Source organism: Nycticebus coucang, chromosome 23, assembly GCF_027406575.1.
Source record: "Nycticebus coucang isolate mNycCou1 chromosome 23, mNycCou1.pri, whole genome shotgun sequence".
Taxonomy (NCBI): domain Eukaryota; kingdom Metazoa; phylum Chordata; class Mammalia; order Primates; family Lorisidae; genus Nycticebus; species Nycticebus coucang.
In genome coordinates, this window is record NC_069802.1 from 12,307,675 (window position 1) to 12,329,048 (window position 21,374).

The 21,374-nt window shown below is 44.4% G+C and overlaps 1 protein-coding gene across 2 annotated transcripts; it reads right to left on the reverse strand.

The window, feature by feature from the left end:
• Positions 1–8,171: 8,171 nt before the first annotated feature.
• Positions 8,172–21,236, reverse strand: UCHL1 (ubiquitin C-terminal hydrolase L1). Of its 2 annotated transcripts, XM_053577684.1 has the most exons (9): positions 21,064–21,236; positions 20,931–20,942; positions 20,363–20,491; positions 17,479–17,629; positions 15,093–15,178; positions 14,967–15,014; positions 12,840–12,906; positions 11,792–11,850; positions 8,172–8,588 (listed from the first exon to the last, which is right to left on the reverse strand). In XM_053577684.1, exons 1-9 carry the CDS (start codon positions 21,094–21,096, stop codon positions 8,502–8,504), a joined length of 672 nt encoding a protein of 223 aa, XP_053433659.1. In that variant the 5' UTR covers positions 21,097–21,236; the 3' UTR covers positions 8,172–8,501. The 2 variants fall into 2 exon arrangements, with proteins under 2 accessions (XP_053433659.1, XP_053433658.1); XM_053577683.1 differs by lacking the exons at positions 20,931–20,942; positions 21,064–21,236 and having other exon boundaries at positions 20,363–20,781.
• Positions 21,237–21,374: the final 138 nt, after the last annotated feature.

The window sequence follows — 21,374 nt, forward strand, 5'->3', positions numbered from 1 at the left end:
GCTCCTGTTAAGAATCTAATGCCACCCCCCATCCCCGCCCCGTCACCCTCCAACCCTGCCATCTGATAGGAAGTAGAACTCAGATGTATGGGGAGTGGCTGTAAATACAGATGCACTTTACTGGCTTGCCCACTGCTAACCTCCTATTGTGCAGCCCAGTTGCTAATAAGCCCTAACCAGTATGGGGACCACAGTCATAGAGCATAACAAGGATAACAAATATAAAAGTAAGGGTTATAGAAACGTGTGGAAACTTACGAAGGAACGATATTCTTCATATAGCTTGCTGTAATTATGTAAAAGCTACAGGAAACAAAATAAATATTTAAAGACACTTGAGAGACAAACTGACTTTAGTCCAACACTTCTCAAACGTTTTTGGCCTCAGGAACCTCTTTATAATTGTAAAGATTACTGAGGACCTCAAATAGTTTTTTTTCTTTTTTTTTGAGACTCAAGCTGTCACCCTGGATAGAGTGCTGTAGCATCACAGCTCACAGCAATCTCCAACTCCTGGGCTCAAGCAATTCTCCTGCCTCCGCCTCCCAAGTAGCTGGGACTACAGGCGCCTGCCACAACACCCAACTATTTTTTGGTTGCAGCCGTCATTGTTGTTTGGCAGGCCGGGCTGGATTCGAACCTGCCAGCTCAGGTGTATGTGGCTGGCACCTTCGCCGCTTGAGCCACAGGCGCCAAGCCTCAAATAGGTTTTCTTTAAGGGGGGTCATGTCTATTGATAACATACTATCTTAACAAAGCTGAGAAAAATTTAAAGGGCTTATTAATTGAAAAATAAAAATTATAAATATGGTAACAACCCTCATTTGGGGACAAAAACTTACATTTTCAAAAAAAAAAGAGTTAAGGAGAACAATGGCATTGTTTTACATTTTTCTATTTAACATATGGGCTTAATTTGCATATCTACTTCTGTGTTCAATCTGTTATAATAACACATCACGTGCATCTTGACAGTAGAAAAGGTTTTAGTATTATCATGCCAATAATTCTGATGTCACTGTATGGGTCTCTAGGGGCCCCAGGCATTCCCAGACTACACTTTGAGAAGGGGTGGGTTTATCCAGGGAGGTGCCTCACAACTGTAATCCTGGCACTCTGGGAGGCCAAGGTGGGTGGATCGTCTGAGCTCGGGAGTTTGAGATCAGCCTGAGCAAGAGTGAGACCCTATCTCTAAAATAAAAATAGCTGGGTGTTGTGGTTGGCACCTGTAGTGCCAGCTATTGGGGAGGCTGAGGTCAGAAGATCTCTTGGGCCCAAGAGTTTGAGGTTGCTGTGAGCTATGACGCCCACCACAGCACTCTACCCAGGGTGACAAAGTGAGGACTCTATCTCAAAAAAAAAAAAAAAAAAAAGCGTGGCGGTGCCTGTGGCTCAAGGAGTAGGGTGCTAGCCCCATATATTGGAAGTGGCAGGTTCAAACCCAGCCCCAGCCAAAAACTGCAAAAACAAAACAAAAAAAAAAACACTTACTGGGAGGCACCTGTGGCTCAAAGGAGTAGGGTGCCAGCCCCACATACCAGAAGTGGCAGGTTCAAACCTGGCCTGGCCAAAAAAAAAAATAAAGATTTTCTGCTACATTTTAAGAATACAGAAAAAAGCACTAAAAGAAAAGTAAATTTATTACAATGAAAAAAATGCATTAAGTAAAAAAGTGTAAAATATGGAAAAACTCTAAAGTTGATCTGTTCCCGTCCAAGACCTGCCATATCTATCAAATTGCCATAGTTGGAATTGTGACCACAAGGGAATGAGAGTTATTAGGATTTACACATCCAAATGAGTATTTATCCCTTAAAATTATCATCCTGGAAAATAATAACTCATTTCACTGATACTACTATTTTCTCAAGATACACTTCAGAGTTTATAGTACCTAAACTCATAGAAGAAAAAAGGGACTTTAGTAGGCTTCAAATCTACTTAATTTTTTATTTAAAAAAAAATGAGGAAATGAAGATCAAAAAAGGAAGAGAATTGGTTACTATCACCCAACTGATTAATGTCAATGTTGGGACCAGATCCGGTTCTCCTGACAGAAGGGTTGATCTGGTTAATATAACACAAAAATAACCAACTTTGTTTAGTTGAAATGTTGAAGAAAATGTTTTCCTAAACATCTGCCAATCCTTATTATATAAATAATTCCACTATTGAAAGCAAGATTTGACTAAATGTAGAATTGATTATAGAATTGATTATATAAAATCAATTAGATTTGGGGCAATACCTAACTCAGTCAACATCAGCAGAGAAAACATTCAGTATAGTGAATTTGTGATTTGAGGCTCGGCACATAATGGTTACGGAGCCAGCCACATACACCGAGGCTGGAGGGTTCGAATCTGGCCCAGGCCAGCTAAACAACAATGACAACTGCAACAAAAAATAGCCGGGTGTTGTGACAGAGCCTGTAGTCCCAGCTACTTGGGAGGCTGAGGCAAGAGAATCGCTTAAGCCCAAGCGTTGGAGGTTGCTGTGAGCTGTGACGCTACGGCACTCTACCGAGGGCGACCTAATGAGACTCTGTCTCAAAAAAAAAAAAAAAGAATTTGTGATTTGAAATTATTACTATTTATTTGTATTTATTTTTTTCAGAAAAAGAAATAGACTTTGGTCAAAATTAGGAATGGACCAACGAGCAATTCCCAATTCAAATGTTAGCTTTGGGCAATTTGTATCTGGACTACTTCATCCAGTCCAAAATACCGAGCCAAAATAAAGGCACGTGTACTATCTGTCAGAAAGGTCACCGTCGCCACCGCTACCACGACGGGCATGTCTTTCCCGCTGAGCCCGCCTTGCCATAATAAGCTTTCCTATGCTGCCACCTACTGGAAATAATGAGTATGGCCTTGAATAAATCATTCTTGCCTTAATCAATGTGCTTGGATGTGAAATAGGGAATTCAGGTATAAGCCACACAGTTTGGATTGATTGATTATTATTTTTGTAGAGACAGAATCTCTTTCTGTCTCCAAGGCTGGAGTGCTGTGGCACAGTCATAACTCACTGCAATCTCAAACTCCTGGGCTCAATCAATCCCCTTGCTTCAGCCTCTCAAATAGCTGGGTTTACAGGCCCTCGCCACAACACCTGGCTAATTTTTTTTTTTTTTTTTTTTTAAAGATGAGGCCTCACTACATTGCCCAGGCTGATATTGAGCTCCTGAGGTCAACTGATCCTCCTGCCTCAGCCTCTCAAAGTGATGATATTACAAGCCTGAGCCACCTTTCCTGCCCTTCAACTTGGATTTAAATGTTTAAGTACTGGACATATAAATGTTTATCTTAGTGACTAAAGACCCTTCAATATCTACCAAAGCAAACAAACCTATAAATCTGGCTCGGCCCCTGTGGCTCAAGCTGCTAAGGCGCCAGTCACATACACCTGAGCTGGCAGGTTCGAATCCAGCCCGAGCCCGCCAAACAACAATGACGGCTGTAACCAAAAAATAGCCGGGCATTGGGGCAGGCACCTGTAGTCTCAGCTACTTGGGAGGCAGAGGCAGGAAGGAGAATTGCTTGAGCCCAGGAGTTGGAGGTTGCTGTGAGCTGTGATGCCACAGCACTCTACCCAGGGCGACAGCTTGAGGCTGTGTTTCAAAAAAAAAAAAAAATCTTATAAAGAGGTAGCCAACGTGTAGATAATATTTTGTAAAATTTTATAGCGAATGTTTTGTAAATAAAGGTACATTTAGCCACAATTTCCCATTTTCCCTACGTATGGCGACTTTAGGGGTGACTCTTGGACACTCTGTATAGCATCTTACCATCGCAAATTTTACAAAGACACACAAGCCAGACAGTTGGAAGTCATTAAGTTCATCAAAGTGTGAGGCCATAAAGCCTAAACTTCACCTTGAGTGAGGTCCACCTCTGCCCAGAAAGAACCATCAGTTACATCAGAGCCAGTCTGCTTGGGTTGGAAGCTCAGGCACATCACTTTTTAACTGAGTGACCTTAGGCACCTTAGGCAAGTAGTTTAAGCTTTAATAAGCCTCAGTTTTCTATCTGCACAATGGGAATAATACCAACATCACAAGCCTAAAAAGTGGAAAACACTTGGCATGTTTTTTTTTTTTTTTGCAGTTTTTGGCTGGGGCTAGGTTTGAACCCGCCACCTCCGGCATATGGGGCCAGTGCCCTACCCCTTTGAGCCACAGGCGCTGCCCTAACACTTGACATATGTAAACACTTAACTATTAATGGTGCTGCCTTTTCTAAGCACCTAAACACCTTTCACAAAACTATCTCGCTAGTTTCATATGTGAACACTTTTCTTTTTCTTTTTTTTTTTTTGGCTGTAGTTGTCATTGTTGTTTGGAGACCTGGGCTGAGTTCAAACCAGTCAGCTCTGGCGCATGTGGCTGGCGCCTTCACCTCTGAGCTGCAGGTCCTGAGCCATATGTGAACATGTTTCCGCGTTCATGAATGTTTCAATCAGTCCAAGTGTTATACTGAATAGATATATAACTTAAAGACTCAATTAGAAATTTGAGGTGTTATTTAAAAAAAAAAAAGGTGCTTACCCTCTGCTAGCTTTGCCTGAGGAATCTCAGGAGGCCAACAATGGGAATAATACCAACATCACAAGCCCTTGAAAGCCCTAGAAAGTCTCCTTCGTCACCAAAGACTGATAACATTTTAGGGAATAAGTGTATCATACACAGATCTTGGATGAACCCAAGTTGTCGTGTAAAAGGGCTTGCAGGAGAAACAGGTCCTGAGTGGCACAAGCCCAAAAGGTACTGCCTTCTCATACCGAGTGGATGGTACCCCCTGGGGTTGTGTGGCCGAGGGCCCAGGGAGAGCAGGGGGGACGATGATAGTATTGGATGGAACCTTCTAGAAGTCAGGCCCAGTAGGGTAAAGCATAGGGCTTAAAGTGCTAGGCATTAAGGACAGAGTGATCTGCATTAAAACCGAGCATCTCCACTGAGCTACTATTGTTTGAGTACTAAAAACAATAGGCACTAGACACAGCGAACTGTCTCAACCCTAAGTCATAGTCACAAGTGATAAGGTTAAGGCTAGACGGAAGTGCAATAAACAATGTGTGAAGAGTTCAGTCACACAGTTAAAGGAAAACCCCTTGTTTTTTAACCTTGACTCTCTTTGAAGCTTTCCACCGTGCTCCATTTTCTCATGCCTGAGATTTTAATAAAAGGCTGTGAGGATCATCAGGAGGGACCACACACCTGCATCCCCGTCTCTCCCTGCGGAGAGCTTGCTGGTGTTGGCCTCCTGAGATCCCTCAGGTCAATGCCAATGGACTGAGCAGGTGTTATTTTGCATTAAGTGGCACCGACAAATGTGTCCTGTGTGAGAAAAACTCGGGAGAGGAATCTGTGAAGTCTGCAGGGCTGGCTGTAGCTCAGCGCTCCTTCCACAGGGCATTGTCCCCTTCCATCCTCTGCACTTGGCAGAGCCGACTGCAGACCTGTGGGTGCTCCCCAGTCCTTTCTGGTAAGGCCCTTCCCAAACATCTTTACTGTCTACCCCAACATCAAACAAGGAAGATGAGCTAGAGGGTAATTCCTGTGCCCAAAGTCACAGAGGCAGGAACAGAGGTCAAAGACAGGTTTGATAAATCCTGAATCCCTTGTATATTGACTCCCAGCCCAGGATAGCGACCCTTAGGCCCAGGGTGTTAAGTCCTGGCTTCCCTAGTGATTAGTGATGAGAACTTGGACATGTCACTGACCCTGTGTTCCTCAGGGAAACTGAAATGTCTCTGCATCTCTGGGGTTTCAATCACCCACACATCACAAGCTGCATAACCTTCCACGGGGTGGCATGCTCAGGCATGTTACAGTTTGAGAGCATTGAAATAAATATCCATCTCATATATGAAGTAGACGAGTCTTCCAGCTCTGGTTAGTGGTATAATTTCTGAGGCCCAAACCACCTTGGTTGCAGCTCCTATAGGCAGGAAGGAGCCTTGTTCTGCTTCCTTCCCGTAAGTCAACCTTCCAGGTGATTGAACGGGAGTCACACACCATGTGAGCGTTTAAAATGCAGCCCTCTAACTTCAACTCTAAGAACCAGAATCACCTGAATCACTGCATAGCTTCTAACAGGGTGTCAACAGATGTGATCACTTTTCTTTCCAGAAACTGAGATATCCTTTACTTAGAAGCTGGAAGAATTAGAGATAAAAACACTGACATCCAAATTATCTGGATTCCTTGCAGCAGACAGGATAGAGCTCTTCTTTGAGGACAACAAAAGCAGGAAGCATCAAGGTTTTTCCTCATGGCCCTTTATTTTTGTAACTAGAAGGGAATGGTTACATTCGAGCATTCTTTAGTTGAGCGCAAATGTCTTCGTTTAATCTTAGTGAAAGCCTATGAATTAGTGTATCCTTATTTACTAAGTAAGAAAGTGAAGGTATCTGTTGAAAACAATTTTTTGTTGAAAGTAATTGTTTAAAAACAAACAAACCTATATTGAGAGGGGGTGTACCTAAGGGACACAGGAGCCAACTGAAACAGCTTCCAGTGACGAAAGCTGGGACAATGTGAGCAAGTAGCATCGGATTATAATACAAACCCAGAACTTAACATACATGACTTCATGTTGATATAAAATATTAAAGACACAAATTTCCTTTCCAAAAAATTTAGATTCTCTGCCCTCAATGAGATAGAACATAAATCCCCCCTTATGTGTGGGTTTTAGGTACTGATGTCCTTCCAAAGAGTATAGTATGGACAGGGCAGGTGAAATCATTTACAGGAGAGAAGCTTGACAAACGCTACCTCGACCAGGTGACCAAGGACATTAACAATGAATGGTAAATCATGTTTCTGAACCCTTTGAGAAGAAAATGATACTTTGCTTCTGTGGTCATCCTCCCTAAACCTTGCAACCCTAATCTAATTAACAGGAAGACATCAGACAAATCCTAGTAGAGGTGCATTTTTGGGGGGAGTCTCACTCTCATCCTGGGTAGAGTACTGTAGTATCATATCTCACAGCAACCTCATACTCTTGGGCTCAAGCGATCCTCTTGTCCCAGCCTCTCGAGTAGCTGGGACTACAGATGCCCTCCACAACTTCTGGCTAGTTTATCTGTTTTTTTCCACTCTTGCTCAGGTTTGTCTCAAACACGAGACCTCATACTCTTGGTCTCAAGCAATCCACCAGCTTCGGCCTCCCAGTGTTAGGATTACAGGCCCAAGCCACCGCACCTGGCCAACTGAGGGTCATCTTACTAAATAAGTGACCAATACTCCCCACAGCAGTCAGGACCATCAAAAGCAAAGTCTGAGAAATTTACACAGCCACAAGGAGCCTAACAATCCACAACTGAATATCTATCATGTGGATCCAGAAACACAAAAAGGACATTAGGTAAAAACTAAGGAAATAAGGAAATCTGAATAAGCCCCGGACTTGGGTTTAACAGCAACGTGTCAGTATCTCAGTAACAGGGGACACTGGGTGGGTGGAGTTGATGGGAACTCTAGAATATTAATTTTTCTATAAGTTTCCAAAATTTTCTATAATTTTTCTAAAAATAATCTGTTTAGGGCGGCGCCTGTGGCTCAAGGAGTAGGGCGCCGGTCCCATATGCCGGAGGTGGCGGGTTCAAACCCAGCCCCAGCCAAAAAAAATCACAAAAAAAAAAAAATAAAAATAAAAATAATCTATTTAAACTTTTTATATTTAGAACTTGTTTTTTTTTGTAGAGACAGAGTCTCACTTTACCACCCTCGGTAGACTGCCATGACATCACAGGACTCACAGCAACCTCCAGCTCTTGGGCTTACGCAATTATCTTGCCTCAGCCTCCTGAGCAGCTGGGACTACAGGCGCCCGCCACAACACCCGGCTATTTTTTTGTTGCAATTTGGCCGGGGCTGGGTTTGAACCCACCACCCTCAGTATATGGGGCCGGCGCCCTACTCACTGAGCCACAGGCGCTGCCCTATATTTAGAACTTTTTAAGCCTTAATTGCTACAGGTACACTCAGAGACCATAAATGCATACAAGTCCAGAGTCACGACAAACCACTGTTTTTATGGTCATTTTCTTAGCTGTGCTCTGTGAGTTGCTCATGTGAAAGACACTTGTAGATCCGTATGAAAATAATTTGAGATCTCTTGGGGGAAACGTAGAAGAAAATGAGAAAAAGTGCAGGCTTGTATCTTACCAGCAGAAAAGGTTTATTTCTTTTAAGGACAAACAATTAAACCACATCCAGGGCCTTCACTTACAGACACAAACCAAAGTAGCCATTTAAAGCATTAGATACTTAGGTACAAGACGTATGATAAGGGGAAATGCTTCACCATCTGAAGCTCACACCAAACTTGGCTTGATGGACAGCTCGTGCTTGGATGTGGCTGAGGGGAAGAGCGTGTCTGCAGAATGGAAGAACAGCTATGTTTCACAAATACTGGAGCATTTTGACTGGTGGGGAGGTATATATCTTCATGTCGAAGGGAAAGGAGCCAACTCCCTTTTGCAGGGCACTAGGCTGCCTTGCAGAGGGCCACAGCAGAGAAGCGGACTTCCCCCTGCTCACGCTCAGTGAATTCTCTGCAGACCTTGGCTGCGTCCTGAAAGGGAAGAATGTCATTAATATCCAAACAGCAAGAGCTCAGCACAGAAACTTCAAAGAGAAAAGTACCTCCAAGGCCTTGTTCAAAGTTCATTGTGATCTACTTTAAATCTCTCATTAAACTTGAAAACCAGGGCTTAAGGAAAGAAGAAAAAAATCCCGTGATGGGAGAGACAGGAACACACACCTGGATTTGACTTCAGAAACTGACTCCTTTATATTAATTCCATCAAATGCTCTGCGCTTCTCATACCTTGTGCCTGGTTTTGGCAGGAAAACTAAACTATTAATGTTCATTTCCTCAAATTTAAACAAGATAGCAAATTGATCTCTCTTCTGTAAGAGGGCATAAAAGTTCTCCTAACTTAGGAATTTCTGGAGTAGAGACAATTTTCTTCTAAGCCAGAATTTTACAGAAGAGCCTTAAAGTGTATTTAGTATCCCAGGTACAGACAAGTGATGGATTTGTAGAGGTTTATAGGAGAGACAAGGGCTACTAAATTCTAAGATCTAGATTAAAAAGACTGGTAGCAGGCTTGGCGCCCATAGGTCAGGGGTTAGGGTGCCGGCCACGTACACCAGGGCTGGCAAATTCGAACCTGGCCCCAGCCAGCTAAACACAATGACAACAACAACAAAGAAATAGCCGAACGTTTTGGTGGGTGCCTGCAGTCCCAGCTACTTGGGAGGCTGAGGCAAAAGAATCGTTTAAGCCCAAGAGCTGGAGGTTGCTGTGAGTTGTGACACCACAGCACTCTACTGAGGGTGACAGAGTGACTGTCTCAAAAAAAAAAAAAAAAAAAAAAAAAAAAATGATTGGTAGCAGAAAACTGATCCCAGTGTAAGTTATTTACCAAACTCGAGGGTTTAAATGCTTTGAGAGCAATCACTATCTTTAATCTGTAAAAAGTCCAGTGAATTGAGAAACACTGTTATAGAGATTAAAAAAAAAGTCCAGTAGCAAGACAGCTTTGCAAGCTACATTGAAGATGACACAGAACAGTGATGGAACATCAGCTCCTAAAGTCTGGAAATCACCCATTCGGTGACGCACTTGGCCCTGAAAAAAGCATCAACCACACTGGAGTTTTGTTCCCACTTTGTAACCACATTTAAAAACCCAATGTTCAGGGATTTAATTCATTCAAGTTTAGAATACTTAAAGTTTATGTATTTCTCACCAGTTTAACAATTCAGTATGACATTAAAGATATTAAAATGTCTTTAATTTAGAACCAACCACATTTAGGGGAAGAACTTAATTAAGATGCTAGTTGAACTTGATTAGAATTTTTCATTGTAAATGAGATTCTTACTAGAACAGTTTAAAAAAAAAAAACAGGTTTTTCCTTCCCCTTACCTCACAAATTCTACTCGTGTAACAGATTCAGGAATCCAGATGTGGGCACATTTTTATGGTATATAATATTAGATCAGAGTTAGCAAGTATCTAAACGTTTTATTAACAGGAACAGTCTTTCCCCCAAATGATGAAAGACCAGAAATTCTGCCGTTGTTCTTATTCTCTCCCACAAGTACATTTCTGACTCCCTCATGCAACACCCCCTCATCCTTCCTCTCTAGATCTATTCTTCAATTCCTGAAGACTATTCTACTTTCTTAATTTTTTTTTTTTTTTTTTGAGATAGTCTCACTTTGTCACCATGGGGTACAGTGCCATGGAATCATAGCTCACAGCAACCTCAAACTCTTGGGCTCAATTCTCTTGCCTCAGCCTCCCAAGTAGCTGGGACTACACATGCCCACCACAATGCCCTGCTATATTTTTAGAGATAAGGTCTCACTCTGGCTCAGGCTGGTCTCGAACTCCTGAGCTCAAGCAATCGACTGGCCTCAGCCTCCCAGAGTACTAGGATTACAGGCGTGAGCCACCACACCCGGCCCCTCATGACTATTTCAGCAGCATACCTCTTGCATACCAAGAATTAGTTTGAATTGATCTCAAGTGTGTACGACAGCCAGCTAAAGTGACCCTCCCTCCTACAGAGACAGAATTTGGTCCACCAGCATCTTAAGGCTATCAGGTCTGTGATGTTCCAAAGGTCTCTTACAAAGAGTACTACTGAGTGGCTGGGAGCACAGACTAACTGCAGACTGTCTAGGTTCTACCTTTAAGTCACTGCTCTTGGGCATTATTTAAAACCTTTACACCCAAGTTTCCTCATGTGTAAAACAGGGATGAGGATATATACCTTACTGTGTCATTAGAAGAATTCTAAAATGATATAAATCACCTAGAATAGCAATTAGCCTGGGCTCAGCAAAGTGCAGCCTGGGGGCCAAATCCAGCCTGCTGACTGTTCTTGTGAAAAAACTTTTGGTGGAACACAGATACACTTACTCAGATACTGTCTACGGGCTGCTCAGAATTCTAATAGCAGAACTGAATACACGGAACAAAGCCATAAGCCACACAAAGCCTGAAATCTTTCCTGTTTGGTTCTTTATGGAAAAAGCTTTCGCCTGGTTTGCATAATAGCTAAAGAAGAATTAGCTATCATTACTACAACAAACGAAGTAGCTAAACCTTAACCGAATTTTGTATTTTATCACAATAAATGATAAACTGACTCTAGAGACTCATTTGTAGAGGGCTAGAGCAGGCTACCAATTCTTATCCAGAATCTAGAGGATTCTGTCCTGGACGGTTGCACAGTAATCCCTGATCTTAAAGTTCTTGCCAGGTATGTTTGAATCTGCTTCTCTCGTCCTGTAATAGTGGACCAGGTGGGAAGAAAAAAATTCCTGAAGTTAGTTGCCTAAAAAGAATGCGCAGTACACTATCTACAAGACTGACCTGCATCCAGCAATGCTGGAGGGATTAGGAAAGGCTCAGGTTGCTGTTCTGAGAATCTCTGGCTTTGATATAACCTGACAGAAGTACAATGGTCACCCTAATCCCACAAGGAAGCCAAGCAATGGCTTTCAGGCTAATTCTCACTGTGGACTAAAGACAGCACACGAAACAGATTAGTCAAGGGTTTTGAAGGATCCTGTTTCAAACCACTTGCTATAAAATAAGGTAGATAGAATTACTAAGAAGATCTTTAAGCTCTAAAGACTGCTATTAACCCAGACAACTGATGCCGGCTGTACTGACAGAGCGTTAGCCATTTAGAAGAGACAATTTAGCCAAAGCCACAAGGGCCCTGGTAGAAAGAGATCCATTCCAAAGATTACCTGCAGCAGGCAGTCCTCTGAACTGGCGCCATGGTTCACTGGAAAAGGCATTCGTCCATCTGAAACAAAGAAGCCAGGCATGTCAATTTTCTCTGCGTATTTTCTCCTACCGTGCCAAGCCCACAGGGAAGTTTTAGATTCTTCTGAATACCACCGCAAATCCCATAAAAGGAAGCCTGGTTTTAAAGCAACAGGCTGCCAGTGAAGCTCAAGTGTGCCTAGATATCCATCCCAGGCAATTCTAATCTTCAATTAATAAGGTCACGCACAAGGTCAGTTCTGCTACAGTAATAAAGGGGCTTGTGCCCCATTAGGAAGGACCACAGAGCACACAGGTCTGGGTTATAGAAAAGGTAGGGGCAAGAAGAGGACAGACTTGAGATTTCATTTGCCCTCCAATGACTGTAGATTGCCCCCAACTCTCCTCTGTCCTTGTAAGCCCATGGAAAGTGTCTCAACTTGAGCCAACACCATTGGAAGTCTTTCTCCATTAATCCAAAGGTGATGGACCTTACAAGATAATCTTTCTTGATGCCATATCTTGATGCCATAAACCAGTTAACAGATGTCCAAATTCTTTTTACACAAATAAGGTCATCTTCAGGCACCAAGCCTTTTCCAGAAGTATTCTTTACCTGAAAAGGCTGATATCAGAGGATGCTGTAGGAGCAAAGTCTGAACACGTACACCTTGAACTGGCAATCTGATCTGTGACCAAAGCCATTCCGTTAGCACGTCAGGTGCCTGAGGAAGTTGCTCTGGTGGTTTCCCCATGAGACCACCTTTTTATTGTGGCTATATAAACAATAATATAGGGACAAGCGTAAGGGGCTGAGGGATGAGAAATTACTTATTGGGCACAATGTACACTATTTCAGGGATGGTTACATGGTAAAGGCCCAGACTTTACCATTATGTGATATATCTACCTAACACTTGCATTTTAAAAATGATATGCCAAGTGCCATAAAATCACGCAATACTTTAAGAGAAATTAAGTCAGAAAGAATGCATGAAACTATGCTGGGTCATAAAAATGGAAACATACCAAGTTCATAGAGATGGCCGTCCACGTTGTTAAACAGAATAAAATGAAAATTCACTTTGTCATCTACCTGAAGAGTCAAGAAATTTTTTTAATGAAAATAGCTGAACTTGTTCAAATTATCGTGCAATTCTAGCGAAATATGCATGAACCCAACTCGCTTTTTTAAAAAAATCATTACAGTTGTTATTTGTGTATTTCCAACACACTAGCTCTACTCTTAAAATAGATACACCGTAACTGTCAGAACAACTCCATGGGGATGCTACTATTACAGACTTTTTACTGAGGAGGAGATTAAGGCTCCAGGAAGGTAAGTGTCTCACCATAGTCAAGATTAGGAGGTGGCAAAGCCAACTGTAGTTATGAAGGCACTGTCACCTCCTTAAGTTTAGCAGTTGACTTGGAGGTCATTCAGAATCATGGGGCATTTAAGCCTCCTAGAGATTATCTTGGTCAATCTCTCTTATTCTCCTAACAGTCTGTAAGTAGAGTATTTGAAATGTTCAATTACTAGGAGAGAGAAGTATTACTCTACAATACTCATTTGGATCTAAATAGAAAACTGGAAAAAAAAAAAAACTGTCCATTTGAATTGACTCAAGACTATTTAAACTCCCAGTTAGATTTCTGAAGAGCCATTTTTATGAACAAGTCTTAGTCATAGCGTTACTTGGGTAAACTTCTCTGGTATTAACTGTCTGCAGGTGGGTAACCTTGGCTGATTCCAGTAAGAGTCCCCCTTAACTGTCTGCAGGTGGGTAACCTTGGCTGATTCCAGTAAGAGTCCCCCTTAACTGTCTGCAGTGGGTAACCTTGGCTGATTCCAGTAAGAGTCCCCCTTAACTGTCTGCAGTGGGTAACCTTGGCTGGTTCCAGTAAGAGTCCCCCTTAACTGTCTGCAGTGGGTAACCTTGGCTGATTCCAGTAAGAGTCCCCTTAACTGTCTGCAGTGGGTAACCTTGGCTGGTTCCAGTAAGAGTCCCCCTTAACTGTCTGCAGTGGGTAACCTTGGCTGGTTCCAGTAAGAGTCCCCCTTAACTGTCTGCAGTGGGTAACCTTGGCTGATTCCAGTAAGAGTCCCCCTTAACTGTCTGCAGTGGGTAACCTTGGCTGGTTCCAGTAAGAGTCCCCCTTAACTGTCTGCAGTGGGTAACCTTGGCTGATTCCAGTAAGAGTCCCCTTAACTGTCTGCAGTGGGTAACCTTGGCTGGTTCCAGTAAGAGTCCCCCTTAACTGTCTGCAGTGGGTAACCTTGGCTGGTTCCAGTAAGAGTCCCCCTTAACTGTCTGCAGTGGGTAACCTTGGCTGATTCCAGTAAGAGTCCCCCTTAACTGTCTGCAGTGGGTAACCTTGGCTGATTCCAGTAAGAGTCCCCCTTAACTGTCTGCAGTGGGTAACCTTGGCTGATTCCAGTAAGAGTCCCCCTTAACTGTCTGCAGTGGGTAACCTTGGCTGATTCCAGTAAGAGTCCCCTTAACTGTCTGCAGTGGGTAACCTTGGCTGATTCCAGTAAGAGTCCCCCTTAACTGTCTGCAGTGGGTAACCTTGGCTGATTCCAGTAAGAGTCCCCTTAACTGTCTGCAGTGGGTAACCTTGGCTGATTCCAGTAAGAGTCCCCCTTAACTGTCTGCAGTGGGTAACCTTGGCTGATTCCAGTAAGAGTTCCCCTTAACTGTCTGCAGTGGGTAACCTTGGCTGATTCCAGTAAGAGTCCCCCTTAACTGTCTGCAGTGGGTAACCTTGGCTGATTCCAGTAAGAGTTCCCTTAACTGTCTGCAGTGGGTAACCTTGGCTGATTCCAGTAAGAGTCCCCCTTAACTGTCTGCAGTGGGTAACCTTGGCTGATTCCAGTAAGAGTCCCCCTTAACTGTCTGCAGGTGGGTAACCTTGGCTGATTCCAGTAAGAGTCCCCCTTAACTGTCTGCAGTGGGTAACCTTGGCTGATTCCAGTAAGAGTTCCCCTTAACTGTCTGCAGTGGGTAACCTTGGCTGATTCCAGTAAGAGTCCCCCTTAACTGTCTGCAGTGGGTAACCTTGGCTGATTCCAGTAAGAGTCCCCTGCCCATATGTCAGTAGAAATGCAGATAGCACTGGGGCAGCCTGGCTCTGATTTGTGTTTGCATTTACCCGACATTGGCCTTCCTGTGCCACGGCATCATGGGCTGCCTGGATGGCCTGCAGAAAAGAGAAAATCATGAGCATGAACATCTCCTGAGTTATTTAAAAGCAATGCTCTGAATGTTTGCTTCCTACCTCATTCTTTTCAAAGCACTTGGCTCTGTCCTCAGGAGACATCTTCTCTGTTTCCGAAAGAAACTGTTTCAGGACTGATCCATCCTCTTAAAAAAACAAACAAAACACATGTATTAATACAGATAAAATAATACATATACGTTCACATTTATTGCTGACGTGTACTTCTGCATGGCTGGTCACGTGACCAACCTCAATCTTTAATATGGCTTCCAAGGATGTGGACAAGCGATCCTTTCTCCAGCATCTTTTTCCAGCAACTCCCTACTCACTGCATTCAAGCCGAAGTGGCCTGTTTCTCCAGTGTGCCAGCTCTTCTTTGCCTCTGCTTCCTGCCGCCTCTGATCCCTCTCCCCTTCCACCTCAAATTCATTTCTCAAATCTCTTATCACTTTCTTATAGCACATAGCACTTACCTATTTGTAACAAACATTTCTGAGATTACTAGGCCACAAAGACAAGATAACTTTTCTAATGCTGTATCCGTAGCACTTAACAATGTACAATTAATACCCATCACATACATGATGTTACAATCCCATTCAAAACAACAGTTCCCAAACCAAAATTATTTCGTGATAGAAAATTCAATTTTTTTTTTTTTTTAAGACAGTCTCACTTTGTCACCCTCAATAGAGTGCCATGGTATCACAGTTCACAGCAACCTCAAACTCTCAGGCTTAAGCAATTCTCTTGCTCCAGCCTCCCAAGGAGCTGGAACTACAGGCAACTGCCACAATGCCCGGCTAGTTTGAAAGACAAGGTCGTGCTCTGGCTCAGGCTGGTCTCAAACTCATGAGCTCAGGCAATTCACCTGCCTTGGCCTCTTAAAGTGCTAGGATTACAGGCATGAGCCACTATGCCTGGCCCCAGAAAATTCAATTTTAGTCATTCAGTTTTCCAGATAGAACTTTGAAGAAATCTGAAGAACCAAATAGTACCACACAGACACATCCGGCTGGCTGACTGTTAGCATGAATATTTCATGGATAAACCTAAGAGATACTAATTACACAGTACCTCAACAGCAACTTAGGATTTTAAGACTTCAATATGAACTTAAATTTGTTAAACAGACCATTTTGAAATTTGGAAGTGATAGAAATCTTACCTTTCCAAGGAAGCAAATATTTGACACTGTCATTACCATGTTAAAAAAGTTACAGTATCTCTGACCTCAGAACACAGTATTATTAAGTGAGACTTATGCAGAATAAAGAATCAAGCTGCAAGTTTTTAATGTGGCTCAATCAAGTCAATCATTTGAAAAAGTAATCTCTAAATGATCAGGATGTTTATGAACAGATAAGCCTTTTTATTAATCTCAAAAGTGTACTAATGCACTAAGATCCCCGGTTACTAGTGGTTAGGAAATAAAAAAGAATTTTTTTTAAAGTATACTAATAGCAAAGTCTTAGTCATACTTTCCTTGTTAAAAAAAGAAGTTTGCTTTTGACCTGCTAAACGGAACAGTATCAGCTATTAAAATTATTCAATTCCTAACCACCCCTGCCCTTGTCTAAATCAGGAGTCTAAAAACCACTGCTGCCTATTTTTATAAATAAAGTTTTACTGGAACACACAGCCACATCCACTAGTTTATATCTAACCACATCTATAGCTGCTTTTGTGCCACAGCGCACAGACCCCTAGGCCTCAAAGCCTAAAAGATTTACTCTCTGGCCTTTAACAAAGTTTAGTCTAAATCACACACAATGGCCATGTTATTTGAACATATTCCAGTGCTGTTAACTGTACCTCTGTCAAGCTTCAGGGCTGGGACCCATTACCCCTGTATCCTCCACAGCATTCACTGGAGGTGAGCTAAAGCCCTGGACTTGACTTCGTTCACAGCTGTATTGCTTGAGGTTTCCACCTGCTGCTATGTCTCCCTGCAGGAACTTTCACACTGCTCTAAGCCAGTTTGGCCCTCCTATTGCTTATGAACCATTAAAGACAATTAGATGTCTGATTGTCAATTATCTTCTGGCTTAAGATCACCTTGAATTCTCCAGCATTGTTGAGAACTGAACAGGAGCATGTGAGAATCACTACACTAATCGGCCCTCAAATGTTCTCCTTCCCTGCAGAGCCCCTGAAGCTGTGTGCAGACCCAACAGCCTATCACTCGGATGTCCACTCCAGTGTAAGCAGCAAAACCAACCATGCCTCTTCAATGAGTTTCCTCCCCTTAAAGAGCACTCAAGGATTGTATCTGGGTAAAGAGCAGCCATGATGAAATAAGGTTTAAAAAATCTTAAGGCAATCAATTTGCTGAATAGACCCTGGAGGTTTCTGAAATGAAGTGTCAGAGTGAACTCTGCTTTCTAAACTCCACATTTTCCAGTTCAAATCAAGGAAGACTGGCCTCAAACCCCACACGTACCGAATTCCAGTTTGTCCTGGTTGTTGGCCACGGCGTGGATGAGTCCGACCGTACCGCACGAGTTCCCGATGGTCTGCTTCATGAAGTACACTTTAGGACTAACTTCTTGGCCCTTCAGTTCCTCGATTTGTTTTTTCCTGAAGTTCTCATGCTGTCAATGTGAAAAACATTTTTATATCTCAAGATGAAAATACAGAGAACAGACGGCAAGTACAGTGAGTTCTAGCACCTGAAGGGAAACACAAGTGGGATGTGTGACCAGGAGCCTTGGTTCTAGATGCTGGCAGTGCCCAGAGGGCCCGTCTGCTTCCCACACCCACGCCAGCCAGCAGGGCTCTGAGAGGTCCCGAGACTCCACCCAGATGCTGCAGTGCAGTAAATGCCTTGGATGCTGCCCAAGGCCCTGTCTAGATACCACTGCAACCTTTTGTCAAGAAGCCAGCAAACAAAGAGACCAGTTCAGTATTTTCTTCAAGACTAACAACTGTATTTCACATAGGCATCCTAATCGAGCTTTGGCCAATTTAATGCCCCACAAGAACACGAGTGAGTTTGTATTTCACCATTCCTTAAAGTTCTGTTTCTCTTCTGTCGAAATACACTTCTCGAAAACAAACCTAACTATTGAAAGGACCAAGCCACAGAAATCACCTATTCCCATCCCCTTTTAAGGGGAGGGACTTTACAAGAGGAAGAGGTGATGCTGAGGTCAGATTAGCAATTTGGGGAAGAGACTGGAAACCGGAAAGTGAGGAAGACCTCTGCTAGCTTTTCGTATCATAATTCAGTGATCCTGCCTGGATCTTTCACTAACAAGTTTAAAAGTTGACTTCTCAGTTAAGTAAATGCCATAGAAACACCTGTTTCTCATAGCCAGCAAAATTCACACAAGACATCAGAAGCATTTCTGAGCCTATTAGCCTTGAATTACCATTCATAGAAGTGAAGTTCAAGCTTGCTGTGTGGCACAAGGAGAAAGTTCTCTTGTCCCACTAGATCAACTTAAACTCCAACTAGTAGCACATTCTCACATCCTCTCTACCTGATCCTTAAATTATTACTGAGTATTAACACATTGCTGACTGGTCACGAGTTACCTGGTAACATGAACGGTTTCTGCGTATAATAGCCGGTCAAATGTATGTTTTCACTTTCTAGGCTAATTAGATACAATTTTTAAATGGGTTAGCCCCATCCTTTAGGGCCGTTTGAGCTCTTGCACAAAGATATTTCTATAGACACTGCACCATTACTTAAAATCAGATTTTAGAAGTGGCCCATTCAGGATGTTATAACATTTCCTTTCTTTAGTCAAAATAATATGCAGAATTACATTCTACATTACCATTAGCTTGTTTGGAAGTCAATCTACAGAACCTCAATTTTCCTTAAATTTACTTCAGTGTTGTGCCCAGCAGGCATTTCTGTAGCAGGTTTAAGTGCTCAATTAATCTGACAGGTTGAACTGTAATTAAGGAACAAAGTGTTGAGCTGGTTCACACACAGCCATTCAAACTAGAATGTTCTCTAACAAGATCCACCTGGCCCAGCAAAAGACCAGGGAGCTTTCAAAGGCAAACCCCACTGCACCACTGCCTCCCAGAGGCCTTGGCTCTGAATGCTGCTCAAAACCCCCACGTCATCATGGTCGCTCTAACAGAACAGCTCTGTGAGATGCTTCAGCAGGAGGCAGAAGGCTGCTTGATGTGGTCAACAAGGAAGTTTATCTGACCGGCAATGATTTGCTGGCTCCCTTTCTGCCCAAGTAAAGGCTTTAGCAATAAAAACCTGTCAGTGTGATTATCTGAATAGCTGTAGTGTTTTTAATCCCATAATACTTAGCTGATTTACTAGAAGGCAGGCCTAGAACTCCCCCTACAATTTGGTTTTAGGCTGAAGATGATTCTAGAACATCTGGCCTTAAGATGGTGTTTCAGGCGGCCTCATTCTTTGTTTGACCTGACGCTTCAAATACTAATGTCCCAGGTTTTGCTAATGCCAATTTCAACCATTCCCAAGTCAGGGATCAAGTGACAGCAACAGAAGATAGACAAGACATTGCCGTAGTAACTTCTGGGATTCCACACATCACAAGAAAACCAATATCCCACCTAGGTTTTTATATCTGATGCTCAGTCTTTGAGGTACATATATCCATGCACACTTGTAGGAGGAAGACCATCTACAGGGACCACGAGAAGGTGTTTAAGGCTGTGCTAATAACCACCTATCTCATTTAGCTACCAGCTCAGAACAGAATGGAAAAGCAGAGGAAAGAAGTTTCCGCACCAAAACCGCGCACACACAAAAGGCTAAACTTAAAAACGAACATCCGAGAGGCTGAAAACCACATGCACGTTTCGGGGGTGGGGTGGGGAGGGAAGAATCCCCTAAGTGCATCAGAAACCCAGGAAGGGGAGGTGAAGAATTAGAGACCCTAACAGTTTCCCCGTGATTTAGGCGAGCCCTCCCCTCCTCCATTTAGGTAGGTGAGCATCTGAGAATCACACAACAGTTGCCAGGTTACCCAGCCCTTAAAGGGAACCAAATAACCATTCCCCGCGTGGAAGGCTCCAAAAAAGCCTAAATTCAAGGGAACGCATAGGTAGGATGAATTATTTCCCCAGCTATCTGGAACGATGTAACTGAAATGCTGCCTCTCTTCCAAATTTAAAGCAATTCTGGACTGATGGGCGATGAGGCGATAAATGCTATCAGAGGTACCCAAAGAGCAGGCACCTCGAAAGGGCAGGCTCCGCCCTCCCCGGGAGGCTGGTCCTCGATCGCCTCCGGGAGGGGGCGTCAGGCTGGGCCCGCGCGCCCTCTGCGCCGGTCTGGAGCAGCGTGCACCGCCAGGACCCGCGCATCCCGGGCCCCGACCTACCTGGGCCGTGAGCGGGAACAGCAGCAGCAGCGCGCAGGCGGGCGCCGGCACTGAGCCCAGAGACTCCTCCTCCAGCCCCAGCACGTCCGCGAAGCGCCACTGGCCGGCGACCCCCAGCCGGGCCAGCACCTGCCGAGGGGAGACGAGCGGCCAGGCGGACAAGGCCAGACCAGTCACGAGGGCCCGCACTCCTGCCCGCTCCGCGCACCCACGCGAGCCTGGGAGGAGCCCCGGCCCCGCCCTGCCACCCCCACCTCGGCGGCGCAGTGACACAGCACAAAGCGCGGCCCACACGTGGCTCCCGCGAAGCCCGTGTAGACGAGTCCCCGCTGCCCGCGCCACGCCCTCGGGAACTCCGCCCGGCGCTCGCTCGCAGCAGGGCGCAGCCTCCTCCATTGCCCCCTGATCGGGTTTCTCAGAATTACCCCCCAAACGCAAGGGCAGGAGAGTGCCCAGCCCCCGCCTCGCCGCCCCTGGAGTGCGCGGCTCGGCCACAGCCCACAGCCAGAGCCACTGGGCGCCTCCGCCTTGGCGCTCCGGGGGACAGGCAGCACTAGACGCCACTCACTTTGTTCAGCATCTGAAAGGCAAATGCAAAGAAAAAAGAAACGATAAAACAAGACCAGCCAGCAATATGGCCACCTGGCGAGGGCTGCCCCGCAGGCTTGCGCCCTCCGGGCCATGGTGCACCTGGCGCTCACCTCGGGGTTAATCTCCATCGGCTTGAGCTGCATCTTCGCGAGCCAACAGCCAGAAACCACCCAGAGAAGACGAAAAACAGCGAGCGGAGCCGCCCAAGCTGCCGCTATAAAGCGCCGGCCAGACACACTATGGATGCTTGCGCAGGGGGAGCAGGGGCAAAACCAAGCGAGGGGGAAACGGCCAGTCGCCGCCGAGTGGGTGCGAACCCCCCGTGCGCAGCGCAGAGTGGTACGGCCTGGTCCCCAACCTTGCAGTCTCACTGGCCGGTGAGATAATCTGGTGGTTGTGGAGATGGGTTTTGTTGGTGGGC